The sequence below is a fragment of the Phocoena sinus genome, chromosome 2 (genome assembly GCF_008692025.1).
Source record: "Phocoena sinus isolate mPhoSin1 chromosome 2, mPhoSin1.pri, whole genome shotgun sequence".
NCBI classification, from domain to species: Eukaryota; Metazoa; Chordata; class Mammalia; order Artiodactyla; family Phocoenidae; genus Phocoena; species Phocoena sinus.
Genome location: NC_045764.1, coordinates 93,397,551 through 93,409,862, shown reverse-complemented (window position 1 = coordinate 93,409,862; position 12,312 = coordinate 93,397,551). Strand labels below are relative to the sequence as shown.

The window sequence follows — 12,312 nt, the reverse complement described above, 5'->3', positions numbered from 1 at the left end:
CTCACATTTTTTCAGGTTTTCTCAACTTAATGAAGCGAAACCCCACTATATATTAGATCTCTGTCTAATAGTGAAGTTATATAAAGTTGGGAGCCATACTTAGGTTACAAAAATGAATAGCCCATGCTTGTTCAAAATTCTAGAATAATTTTAAAATTCTGAGAAGACAGTTTAACATAAGTACCAATTTTAAATGCACATGCCCTTGACAGAAAATGTGTCTTACAGAACTTTTCACATATAGTCAAGAATAAATGTGTAAAGAATCTACACCAGGGCTTCCCTGGTGGCGCAGTGGTTGAGAGTCTGCCTGCCGATGCAGGGGATGCGGGTTCGTGCCCCGGTCCGGGAAGATCCCACATGCCGCGGAGCGGCTGGGCCCGTGAGCCATGGCCGCTGAGCCTGTGCGTCCGGAGTCTGTGCGCCACAACAGTGGGAGGCCCGCGTACCGCAAAAAAAAAAAAAAAAAAAAAGAATCTACACCATAGCATTATAAAATGGTGAAAGTTCAAAACAACTTGCATCACTACAAAATAGGAAGAAGAGTTAAATTATGGTACTAAGCAGGTATTAAAAATAGCTACTTTGGTGGTGTCCCAGCCCAGTAACACAAGATAGCTGAAGTGGCACTGGAAGGGTGAGGTGGAGGAGACAAAATGCAGTGGGGTGCAGAGCATATAGTCCATCCCCTTGTGACTGGCCCAGCAATACCCTGGGACCATGTCCACTTCTCTGCTGTCAGTCGGCCTACCAATGCCATGCCAGCCACTCATGGCCTCCCTTCTCCCAAGGAGGTCTATTTAGCTGGAAAAGAACTCCCTGGCATGCTAGCACTAAAGAGACAAGAAAGTGAGAGAAGGGAGAACTTCATTCATCTTAATTCCTGGGGACTTAGCCCCCTGAATGTGAAGATTTTCTCCTCCCCCCAAACTGAGGCAGCTTCTGCTTTCTGTCCTCTTGGCCAGTGGTTTTAAACATTTCCTCTATCAAGACCCTCTTTTGTTATATACGTATCCTTTGCTCCTTTCATGGATTCCTAAGATTTGAAAGATTTATCTGCCAACCTGCATAATGATAGCGTAATCATTTCCTCCTTTCCAAATTAACAAAGCCTTCTGTAATTGAGTATATGCTAAAATCAGTGCCCTAAGAGGTGGAGGATATCATAAGTCTTCCAAGTACATTCTGTATGTCAGGCACTGTGCTAAACAGTTTACATGAATTATCTAATCTTCAAAACAGTGCCATAGGGAGATTTTATCTACATTTTACAGAAAATGTAGAAACAGAATTAATATTCTCAGGTTCACATAGCAAGTGGCAGAATCACATATAAAAAGTGTTTGTATGAAAATGTGTAGAAAGTGATCTGGAAGAGGACTCCTGTGGGAGATGGGAGTGATAAAGAAGAACTTTCAATTTTTTACTTTTTTCTATATTGCTTGAATTTTTAATACAAGCATGTAGTACTTTTGTAATTTTGAAAAAATACATTTTCTCAGAAATAGGAAAAGAAAATTTTGGTGCTACCAGGCACTTAATGTAAACTGTCCTGAGGGATTTTCCTCAGAATTTAAAGGTGTATTAGGCTCCAAAGTAGATTTCAAGGGTGGAAAATACACTTTAGCAACATTCACTTAAAATCTGTAGAACTCAGGGTGTCTGGCGTGGGATAGGTAGCCTGAAACAGATTTCCCTGAGGAGCTCATAAGACAGTTTTCATGTCATTCCTCCATTTTCTTTCCTTTTTTAAAACTCTTCGTATTCTTCCTTTTCTGCTTTTGTTCATTTTTAACATCTGTGTGTACGATTGGAGCAAACATCTTTTTATTCTTTCCTGCTCATACTGTAGATGCGCTAGGGATGCCCCTGGGGTATTTCCAGTCTCCTTTAGCAACCCTAAGGAATGAACTCTGCTCAATAAAGTGAAGTGTAAGTGTGGTCTGCATATGCTAAAATTAATTGGGTATTGGATCAGGGTCTCTTACTTATTAAAGCTAAGTAAATGATCTTCTAAATGTTTGTTGTCTTGAGAGAATTGATCGGTCGTGTGTTGGTATACAGTCATAGAATTTTAAAAAAAATTATAAGTTTTTTTTTTTTTTTTTTTTAAGAACACCTACTTTGGTCTATATTTCCAAGCACTCCAACTCTGGCTAGACTGTAGCCTCTCGTGTATGGGACACAATGAGCCTCATATCTACTACTAACTGTATTTCTGTCAGAAGTGAATGCCTCCTCCCTACCTCTGATTGTCACTTTAAAGTGTTTTTTCCTTTTGCTTTATTGGGGGTGGGAGGAATTATAGACCCATCATGAGGAAGTTGGTCAGTTATAATAGAAGTACAGTGTCATTTCCACTGTTCTTTTTCTCTCTAGCTTCCCATTGACCGAGGTGGAGGTGAAGGAAAGGCCATGTACATTGACACCGAGGGTACCTTTAGGCCAGAACGGCTGCTAGCAGTGGCTGAGAGGTAGGTTACTGGATCAGATGAGAGAAATATGGCTCCATATGTCACTGTAGTGATTGCCAGGGCTAGTCTGGCTGAAGGGTGTCTCTTCTTCTCTCTTATTGCTCTGTATCCCAAAGTCGTATGTGTGTTTCAAAAGAATAACCTTCCTTAGAGAAAAACATGCTTCTTTAGTCAAAAATCTATGAGTTGCTGTCAGACTGGATAAAAAACAAGATCCAACTATATGCTGCCTTCCAGAGAACCACTTAGATTCAAAGACACAAATAGGTTGAAACTAAAAGGATGGAAAAAAGATATTGCATGCAGACAGTAACCATAAGAGGGCTGGAGTGGTTGTACTAATATCAGACAAAATAAACTTTAAGACAAAAAAAAATCAGTAGAGGCAAAGAGGAATGTTTTAGAACTAAAAGGTCAGTTCATGGGGAAGATGTAACAAATGTAAACATATAGAGACCTAATAGAGCCCCAAGATATGTGAAATACAAATTGATATAATTGAAGGGTGAAATAGACAATTCAAGCTCACTGGGGCCTAATGCCTCACTTTCAATAATGGATAGAACATTTATCAGATGCCCTGATAAACAGCATCTACAAAAAACCTACAGCTAGCATTTTAATGGTAAAAATCTGAATATTTTCTCTGTAAGATTGGAAATAAGGCAAGGATCTCCACTCTCACTACTTACGTTCCACATTGTACTGTAGATCCTAGCCAGTGCAGTCAGGCAAGAAAATGAAATAAAAGGCATCCAGATTGGAATGGAAGATGTAAAATATCTTTATTCACCAATGATATGATACTGTATTTAGAGAATCCTTAGGAAACTACACACAAAAAACTGCTAGAACTAAATTAGTTTGTTGCAGGATGCAATCTCAATATGAAAAATCCATTGTACTTCTGTATACTGTAAATGAACAATTCAAGAATTAAGAAAATAATTCCGTTCACAATAGTGTCAAAAAGAATAAAATACTTAGTAATAAACTTAACCAGAAGTTCAAGACTTGTACACTAGGGACTTCCCTGGTGGTCCAGTGGGTATGACCCCGTGCTCCCAGTGCAGGGGGCCTGGGTTCAATCCCTGGTCGGGGAACTAGATCTTGCATGCCACAACTAAGACCCGGTATAGCCAAAATAAATTTTTTTTTTTTTAAAAAAGGACTAGTACACTGAAAACTAACATTGCTGAGAGAAATGGAAGATCTGCATAGAGAAACATTCCACATTCATGGATTGGAAGATGCAATATTATTAAAATGGTAAGGGAGTTCCCTGGTTGCCTAGTAGTTAGGATTCTGGGCTTTCACTGCTGTGGTCCAGGTTCAGTCCCTGGTCGGGGAACTGAGATCCTGCAAGCCGAAGTGCAGCAAAAAAAAAAACAACACCTCCCCTCAAATTGATCTATAAATTCAACACAATGCCTATTGAAATTCACCAAGACATTTTTGCTGAAATTGACAAGGTGATTATAAATTAATATGGAAATGTCAAGGACCCAGAATAGCCAAAACATTCTTGGGAGGAAAAAAAGAACAGAATTGGAGGTCTCAGTCTTCCCAATTTTAAAACTTACTATAAACAACAGTAATCAAGACACTGTGGTGCTGCCATAAGGAGAGACATATGGATCAATGGAACAGAATTGAGAGTTCAGAAATAAACTGTTTTGGGACTTCCCTGGTGGTGCAGTGGTTGAGAATCCGCCTGCCAATGCAGGGGACAGTTTCGATCCCTGGTCCGGGAAGATACGTGCTATGGAGCAACTAAGCCCATGCACCACAACCACTGAGCCTGCGCTCTAGAGCCCATGAGCCACAACTACTGAGCCTGCGTGCCACAACTACTGAAGCCCACGCACCTAGAGCCTGTACTCCGCAACAAGAGAAGCCACCGCAATGAGAAGCCAGCGCACCACAACGAAGAGTAGCCCCCACTCGCTGCAACTAGAGAAAGCCCTTGTTCAGCAATGAAGACCCAACACAGCCAAATAAATAAATTTATAAGAAAAAAAGAAATAAACTGTTTCACTTATAGTCACTTGATTTTTGACAAAGGTGAAAGACAATTTAGTGAAGGAAATAATAGTCTTTTCAATAAATGGTGCTAATGTAGTTGGATATCCACCTTACCTTACACTACACATGAAAGTTAACTAAAAATGGATACCATTCTGGTGATTGCTCAGAAAATTAAACAAAGAATTACAATATGATTCAGGAATTCCACTTCTGAGTATATACTCAAAAGAATTGAAAGCAGGGACTCAGATAGTTACACACCAGTATTCATGGCAGCCCTGTTCACAGTAGTCAAAAGGTAGAAACAACCCAAGTATCCATCAACAGTTGAATGGATAAACTAAATGTCCTCTATACATACAATGGAAAATTATTCTCAAAATGTAAGGAAATGCTTACAGTATGCTACAACATGGATGAACCTTGAAAACATTATGCTAAGTGAAATAAGCCAGTCGCAGAAGGACAAATGTATGATTCCTCCTATATGAAGTACTTAGAGCAGTCAAATTCATAAAGACAGAAAGTGGAATGGTGGTTGCTAGGGGCAGGAGTGAGGAGAATGGGGGATTATTGTTTAATGCGTACAGAGTTTCAGTTTGGGATGGTGAAAAAATTCTGGACATGGATGGTAGTGATGGTTGCACAACAATGGGAATGTGCTTCCTGCCATTGGACTGTACACTTTAAAAAGATTAAAATGGTAAATTTTATGTTATGTATGTTTACTGTATATCTATATATATATTTAAAGAATGATAGTCCTATATTTAGCTAAAATTATAAAACTTTTAGGAAAAAAACAGAAAATCTTTGTGACCTTGAAGTAGGCAGAGATTTCTTAGATACAACACAAGAAAGCATAGTCTATGAAAGAAAAAAACGATAATACAGAGTCAGTTTTCATTTAATCAAAATTTGAAATTTCTGTGCTTCAAAGAGCACTATCAAGAAAATAAAAAGACAACCCAAAGAATGTGAGAAAATATTTGCAAATCATATCTGATAAGGTTCTAGTATCAAGAATATATAAAGAACTCTCACAACCCAGCAGTAAGACACCCCAGTTAAGAAATGGGCAGGGCTTCCCCGGTGGTGCAGTGGTTGAGAGTCCGCCTGCCGATGCAGGGGACACGGGTTCGTGCCCCGGTCTGGGAAGATCCCACACGCCGCGGAGCGGCTGGGCCCATGAGCCATGGCCGCTGAGCCTGCGCGTCTGGAGTCTGTGCTCCGCAGTGGGAGAGGCCACAACAGTGAGAGGCCGTGTACCACAAAAAAAAAAAAAAAAAAGAAAAGAAACGGGCAAAGGACTTGTATAGACATTTCTCCGAAGCAGATGTAAAATGGCCAATAAGCACATGCAGAGATGCTCAACATTATTAGTCAAGAAGAAATGCAAATTAAAACCACAGTGAGATACCACCACTAGGATGGCTGTAATGAAAAAGTAACAAGTGTCAGGGAGGATGTGAAGAAACTGGAACCCTAATACATTGCTGGTGAGAATGTAAAATTGTGCAGTCACTTTGGAAAAGAACAACGTGGCAGTTAAACATAAATTTGTCATATAGCCCAGCAATTTCACTCTGGTTATGTACCCAAGAGATATGAAAACATGTCCACACAGAGACTTGTTTGTGGATGTTTATAGTATTGTTATAGTGGCCAAAACCTGGAAACAACCCAATTGTCCATCCACTGATGAACAAATAAAATCTGGTTGATCCATACAATAGACTGCTATTCAACAATTAAAAGGAATGAAGTACTGATACTTGTTACAGCATGGATGACCCTCAAAAAACATGCTAAATGATAGAAGCTAGACATAAAAGACCACATATGATTCCATTTATATGAAATTTCCAGAAAGAAAATCTGTAGCGGGAATTCCCTGGCAGTCCAGTGGTTAGGACTTCCATGTAGGGGGCATGAGTTCGATCCCTGGTCGGGGAACTAAGATCCTGCATGCCACGAGCCAAAAATTAAAAAAAAAAATCACTTCAGGTGTTTTTTTGTTTTTGGCTGCGTTGGGTCTTCGTTGCTGCACGCAGGCTTTCTCTAGTTGCGGCGCATGGGGGGGCTGCTCTTCTCTGCGGTGCACGGGTTTCTCATTGCAGTGGCTTCTCTTGTTGCCGAGCACGGGTTCTAGGTGCGCGGGCTTCAGCAGTTGTGGCTTGTGGGCTCAGTAGTTGCGGCACACGGGCTTAGTTGCTCTGTGGCACGTGGGGTTTTCCCGGACCAGGGCTCGAACTGGTGTCCCCTGCACTGGCAGGCAGACTCTCAACCACTGGGCCACCAGGGAAGTCCTATTTGTTTTCTTTTTGAAAATAGCCATTCTGGCAGGTGTGAAGTAATATAGCTCATTGTGGTTTTAATTTGCATTTCCCTTGTGATTAGTGATATTGAGCATCTTTTCATGTGCCAGGTGTTTGTTAAATATGCAAATTATCACAACTCTTCCCTGAGCATTGTGATTCATTAAGTCCAGTTTAGACCTAGGATTTTTTTTTTTTTTTTTTTTTTTTTTTTTGGGGTACGCGGGCCTCTTGCTGTTGTGGCCTCTCCCGTTGCGGAGCACAGGCTCCAGACGCACAGGCTCAGCGGCCATGGCTCACAGGCCCAGCCGCTCCGTGGCGTGTGGGATCTTCCCGGACAGGGGCACGAACCCGGGAAGATCTCTCACGAACCCGGCAGACTCTCAACCACTGCGCCACCAGGGAAGCCCGGAATTTAATTTTTTTAACTCTATCTTCACTTCATTTTCTTATCTCCATGCCCAGACTCAACAAATTCATCATCATCAGTCCACTTAATACAAGAGCTAAACTTCCATTCATGTTGATAATGGTGAAGAATAGCTGGTGAAATGTCCAGGAAAGTGCAAAGACTGCATGTGCCTAATATGATGAATCAGTTCATCATAAGATGTGGAAAATCCAGTTGGATAGAGTAGGATCTCCTGATATTGTGGTTCAGCTTATTGCAGTGTTATTTCAAGTGCTAGAACATTCTTTTGTTTTTCTATTCTTTTGGGTAGGAAAAATGAGAGGAAAACTATTTACTAAAGCTGTCTCAGAAAAATAGTTTTGACACAGTGTATGCTTTTGTAATGATCAGAATCTACATAGAATACACTACTTTTAAAAGACTGATAAAATCTTAAGCATAGAAGTTTTTGGTTCTCAAGGAATTATAGCACACTGATTTTGTTTAAACAGATTATCTTTTGAACTGTTACATAAGGGAGTCAGTATTATACTTTTGGACTATAATGATTTTAGGTAACATTAATATGAAAATATTACTTGAGTTAAAGTGATGATATATAATTCTCTTTTGGTTTGGGTTATAGATAAAAGCTGTATTCAGCAACATTTATTCAGAATGTACTAGGTATAAAAAAAATGTGCTAGTTGGAAAGGCCTAGTCTTTTCCCTCAGGGAATTTGTTGTCTAGTAAAAGAATGGCAGGTAGCTCCTCACAAGTGCCATAGAAAAGCCTAAATCAAGTTTTCTGTAAGTGCAGAAGAGGGAGAATCACGTCTATTTGAGAGGTGCAGGGAAGCTTTTATAAAAGTGCAGGTATTTAGTTGTCTTGATAGATGGATAAATCAAACTCCCTTTGAAGAAATGGGGTCCCATTAGCATACATTTAATGAGAAGTTGTCTTACTTGGACCACCTTGAGTATTCACGTCTTAGGTAGCAGTTACAAAGGTGAGAAAATATAGATTGTTCTAAGAAAATAGTAAGTATTTTTAAATGCAAAGGGAAGAAAAATCATTATTGAGGTATAAGATGAATTAAGGTATCACTTATTTAACCATACTAGATACATGTCACATATTCTATAACTGTAACTAGTCACTAGCAAGAAAAAAGGGGAGAATAGATGAAATATACTTACTTCTCTTAAACCTCTTACAGTTTTGAGTCCTTAGAAGGTTTTTGAGCTTAGAAGGTTTTATTCCTATACAACAGCAGTTTATGTATGTTTTTAATTGATTGATTCATTGTTTTTGTTTCAGTCCCAATTCTGTCATGCTGCCCTTTGTTTTTCCAGGAGACCACTGTTTCCTTATATTTGGAAATTTCTCATTCTAGTTCAGGAGTCCTCAAAAAATAAATTTGATTTATTCTGAAGTCCTGCCAGGTAGATCTGCTCTAAAGCAGTTGCTGTCATCTCTTTATAGTTTCCCTGGGCTTCCTAATAGAAAGGGAATTATATTCTTTAGCCTTCTCACTATCATTTCTTACCTACCCATCCAGGTTATTTCGTTGTTAGAGATGAATTTCTCATCTGCCTTAGTTCTGTGTGCAGCCTCAAAATGTTCTTTCTTCTAGATATGGCCTCTCTGGCAGTGACGTCCTGGATAATGTAGCATATGCTCGAGGGTTCAACACAGACCACCAGACCCAGCTCCTTTATCAAGCGTCAGCCATGATGGTAGAGTCCAGGTATGTGGGCAATAGAAGATACCGAGTATGTTCCCAGAGCCCTTACCCTGAATCTTGTACATGTGGCCAATTTGATAGTAGCTTGAATTAGATATGGGGAGATTTAAGTTTTAGTTCCTATTTTGCCACTCTTGCTTTGTCGTTTAGGTCAAGTCGCTTTTAAAATATGAAGCTATAATCCACCTGAACTTGTTGGAATTTTTTACTTTGTTATAGGGTTATTCAGAAATGGATGCTGTATAAATAAATAATATATAACTATAGAATTTCAGGGTAATGGGAAAGAGCAGAATCTGACATTGGCTAGAAACAGGCTTCAGAGAATCCGTGTTCCCTGTAGGTATGCACTGCTAATTGTAGACAGTGCCACCGCCCTCTACAGAACAGACTATTCGGGTCGAGGTGAGCTTTCCGCCAGGCAGATGCACTTGGCCAGGTTTCTGCGGATGCTTCTGCGACTTGCTGATGAGGTAAGTTGTGGGGTAGGGACAGAGAATGCCTACTTTCAGGGGCCATGAATTCTAGTAGCCTTGCTGGGAGGCCAGGATACCAGGGCCTGGTATCATCAAGATATCAGTTAGATATAGAGACTTCAATCGTTCATTGCTTTATGGGGGATAAGCAGTAAGTCTCTTGGAATGTCTGACCACAAAAAAATGACATTTATCCTTTCCCTATCAGTTTGGTGTAGCAGTGGTAATCACCAACCAGGTGGTAGCCCAAGTGGATGGAGCAGCCATGTTTGCTGCAGATCCTAAAAAACCTATTGGAGGAAATATCATTGCTCATGCCTCAACAACAAGGTAAAGTGATGGGAGAGATGGCTTCATCATGGAATGTCATATTAACTGTGCAATAGACATGAAGATAACATTTCCATTTGAACCTTGTTAACTGCTGCTGTTGTGTAATTAGACACGGGAGCCCTTGCTTAACCTAATTGTCATGCTCTGGTTAGAACAGGTGTTTGCTTTTAGTTCATAAAGGAATTAAAAGCTCTCATATGTGGAAGAATAAATGTGAGCAATTGATGTCTCTCATTATTTTTTAAAAGGTTTCAATATGGGAAATCCACTGTGGGGCAGGGGGTGAGCAGAAATGCATTCCTCTGGATTGCAAGTGCCTTAAGGCAGTGGTCCCCAACCTTTTTGGCACCAGGGACCAGTTCTGTGGAAGACGATTTTTCCACGGGGCGGGGGTAGTGGGGGGGTGGCCAGGATGGATGGTTCAGGCGGTAATGCAGGCGATGGGGAGCGGCAGATGAAGCTTCGCTCACTCACCCTCTGCTCACCTCCTGCTGTGCGGCCCAGTTCCTAACAGGCTGCGGACCAGTACTGGTCCATGGCCTGGGGCTTGGGGACCCCTGCCCTAAGGAATACAGAAAGATCCCCAAAGTCCTTCTAGGAAGTATATTTGTCTAAAAAATTTTTAGATCTACTATAAATAGGAATATAATTTTTTTTTTTAATGTTGAGCCTTTTATTTATTTTTATTTTTGGCTGTGTTGGGTCTTCGTTTCTGTGCAAGGGCTTTCTCTAGTTGCGGTAAGCGGTGGCCACTCTTCATCGCGGTGCGCGGGCCTCTCACTGTTGTGGCCTCTCTTGTTGTGGAGCACAGGCTCCAGAGGCGCAGGCTCAGTAGTTGTGGCTCGCGGGCCTAGTTGCTCCGCGGCATGTGGGATCTTCCCAGACCAGGGCTCGAACCCGTGTCCCCTGCGTTAGCAGGCAGATTCTCAACCACTGCGCCACCAGGGAAGCCCAGGAACAGAATTTTTTAATTATAATAACTTTGGTGCTTTGGTCTGTGTCTTTGTCCCAGACTGTACCTGAGAAAAGGAAGAGGGGAAACCAGAATCTGCAAAATCTATGATTCTCCTTGTCTTCCTGAAGCTGAAGCTATGTTTGCCATCAATGCGGATGGAGTAGGAGATGCCAAGGACTGAATCGTTGGGTTTTTTCCTGTGATAAACCTTAAGTGCTGCAGCCTAATGGAGAGGCCTCTTCCTGTTGTGACTGCCGGGAAAAGGCTTCCAGGAAAACAGCTATTATATCGGCTTTTCTTACGGTGTAAACACGAGACAGGTCAGTAGTCACAAGCTGATCTGAAATGTTTATTCCTTCTAGAGTATATTAATCTCTATGTGAATTGTTTGGTTTGGGGGTGTAGGTATGAAGTACCTTTGACATCATAGTGCCTTGGGGTTGACTCAGGACTAACTGCTATTGGCCAATCTTATGTCTCTAAGAGAACTAAAACTGGAGAGACCTGACTTCTCTCAGTGTCTGAATAATGTTGGGGAAAAATATGCCTGAGCTATGTGGCAAAGGGAGTGGGTCTCCTCACAGGTTTTTTTTTTTTCTCTGCCAGTAAAACTCTTAAATCAGAAGCAGGTAAAGTTTGTGTGTCTGAATTAGCTTATATAAGAATGTTTTTTTAGATAAGGTGTATTGAATAGGCCTGCTGGGCTACCAGCCCTTCACCATCTACTCTTTTAATGCTAAGAGCAATTCAGGATAGTTCTGGAATCTTAAACATTTCGGAAGCTCTTCAAGTAAGTAGATTCAATGTGGGACTGCTAATAAAGTAGTTATTTGTAGTGAATGTGCCGCTTGTAGGAGTTATTCTGGTACAAGCTGAATATTTCAGGATAGGGCCTTCATAATATAGTTTTGGCTCTGGGTAGGGTGATCAGTTTCTATTGCTTTAAAATTGAAAATTTAAAAGGGAAGTCCCACATTCAGATGATTCATTTTATACTCCTTTAACCTAATAGAAGCTCTCACAAGATGGCTACACCATGGCTTTCCTGTGGCCTTTGTTTTTATTCTTTAAGTTTTGTATGGTATAGGGCTGGTTCTTGCCCAGATTATTCTACTTCAGGGGTTTGAGATACTCCTTCCTCTTCAAACTTCTACTCAGGATGGGTTCTAACCAACTCTTCCAATTTCAAAGGGCTTCTCGGCTAGTATTAGGAGGAGAGGCAGTGCAAATCTCTGCTGTTGCCAGTGTTGATCCTACTATATGTAGGGAGATAGGAAGATACAATTTAATGCAACTTTGTTTTAAAAACAGTTCTGTTCCCTGACTTTATAGAACAGAGTACCTCCTAGGCCTTCTTTCGTTTCTACATTACAGAACAAACCTGGGATGAAATAATAAAGCCACAGTAACAGATTCTGGAATGGAAGCTTGGTTCTTAAATAAAAGCATCTCATCTTTTAGTCCTATAAAGTATTTAAGTGACCTTGACCTAAAAAACTTCTCAATTTTTCTTGTAGGGAGGATTTTCTTTTCAGATGGGATTAGGCTTTGTGCTATTGGCCCTGAGAGGGTCAGGGAACACCTGCTTAG

At 40.7% G+C, this 12,312-nt stretch overlaps 1 protein-coding gene across 3 annotated transcripts in view; it reads left to right on the top strand.

Moving 5' to 3' along the window:
- The window catches only part of RAD51 (RAD51 recombinase), a 34,343-nt gene extending 23,087 nt beyond the window's left edge, over positions 1 to 11,256 (top strand). For all 3 annotated transcript variants that reach the window (XM_032623385.1, XM_032623384.1, XM_032623386.1), the window contains exons 6-10: positions 2,380 to 2,474; positions 8,848 to 8,961; positions 9,302 to 9,431; positions 9,643 to 9,764; positions 10,780 to 11,256. In XM_032623385.1, coding sequence (XP_032479276.1) covers positions 2,380 to 2,474; positions 8,848 to 8,961; positions 9,302 to 9,431; positions 9,643 to 9,764; positions 10,780 to 10,903 — 585 coding nt within the window. In that variant the 3' untranslated portion in view covers positions 10,904 to 11,256. The remainder of the gene's footprint in view (positions 1 to 2,379; positions 2,475 to 8,847; positions 8,962 to 9,301; positions 9,432 to 9,642; positions 9,765 to 10,779) is intronic.
- The last annotated feature ends 1,056 nt before the right edge of the window (positions 11,257 to 12,312 follow it).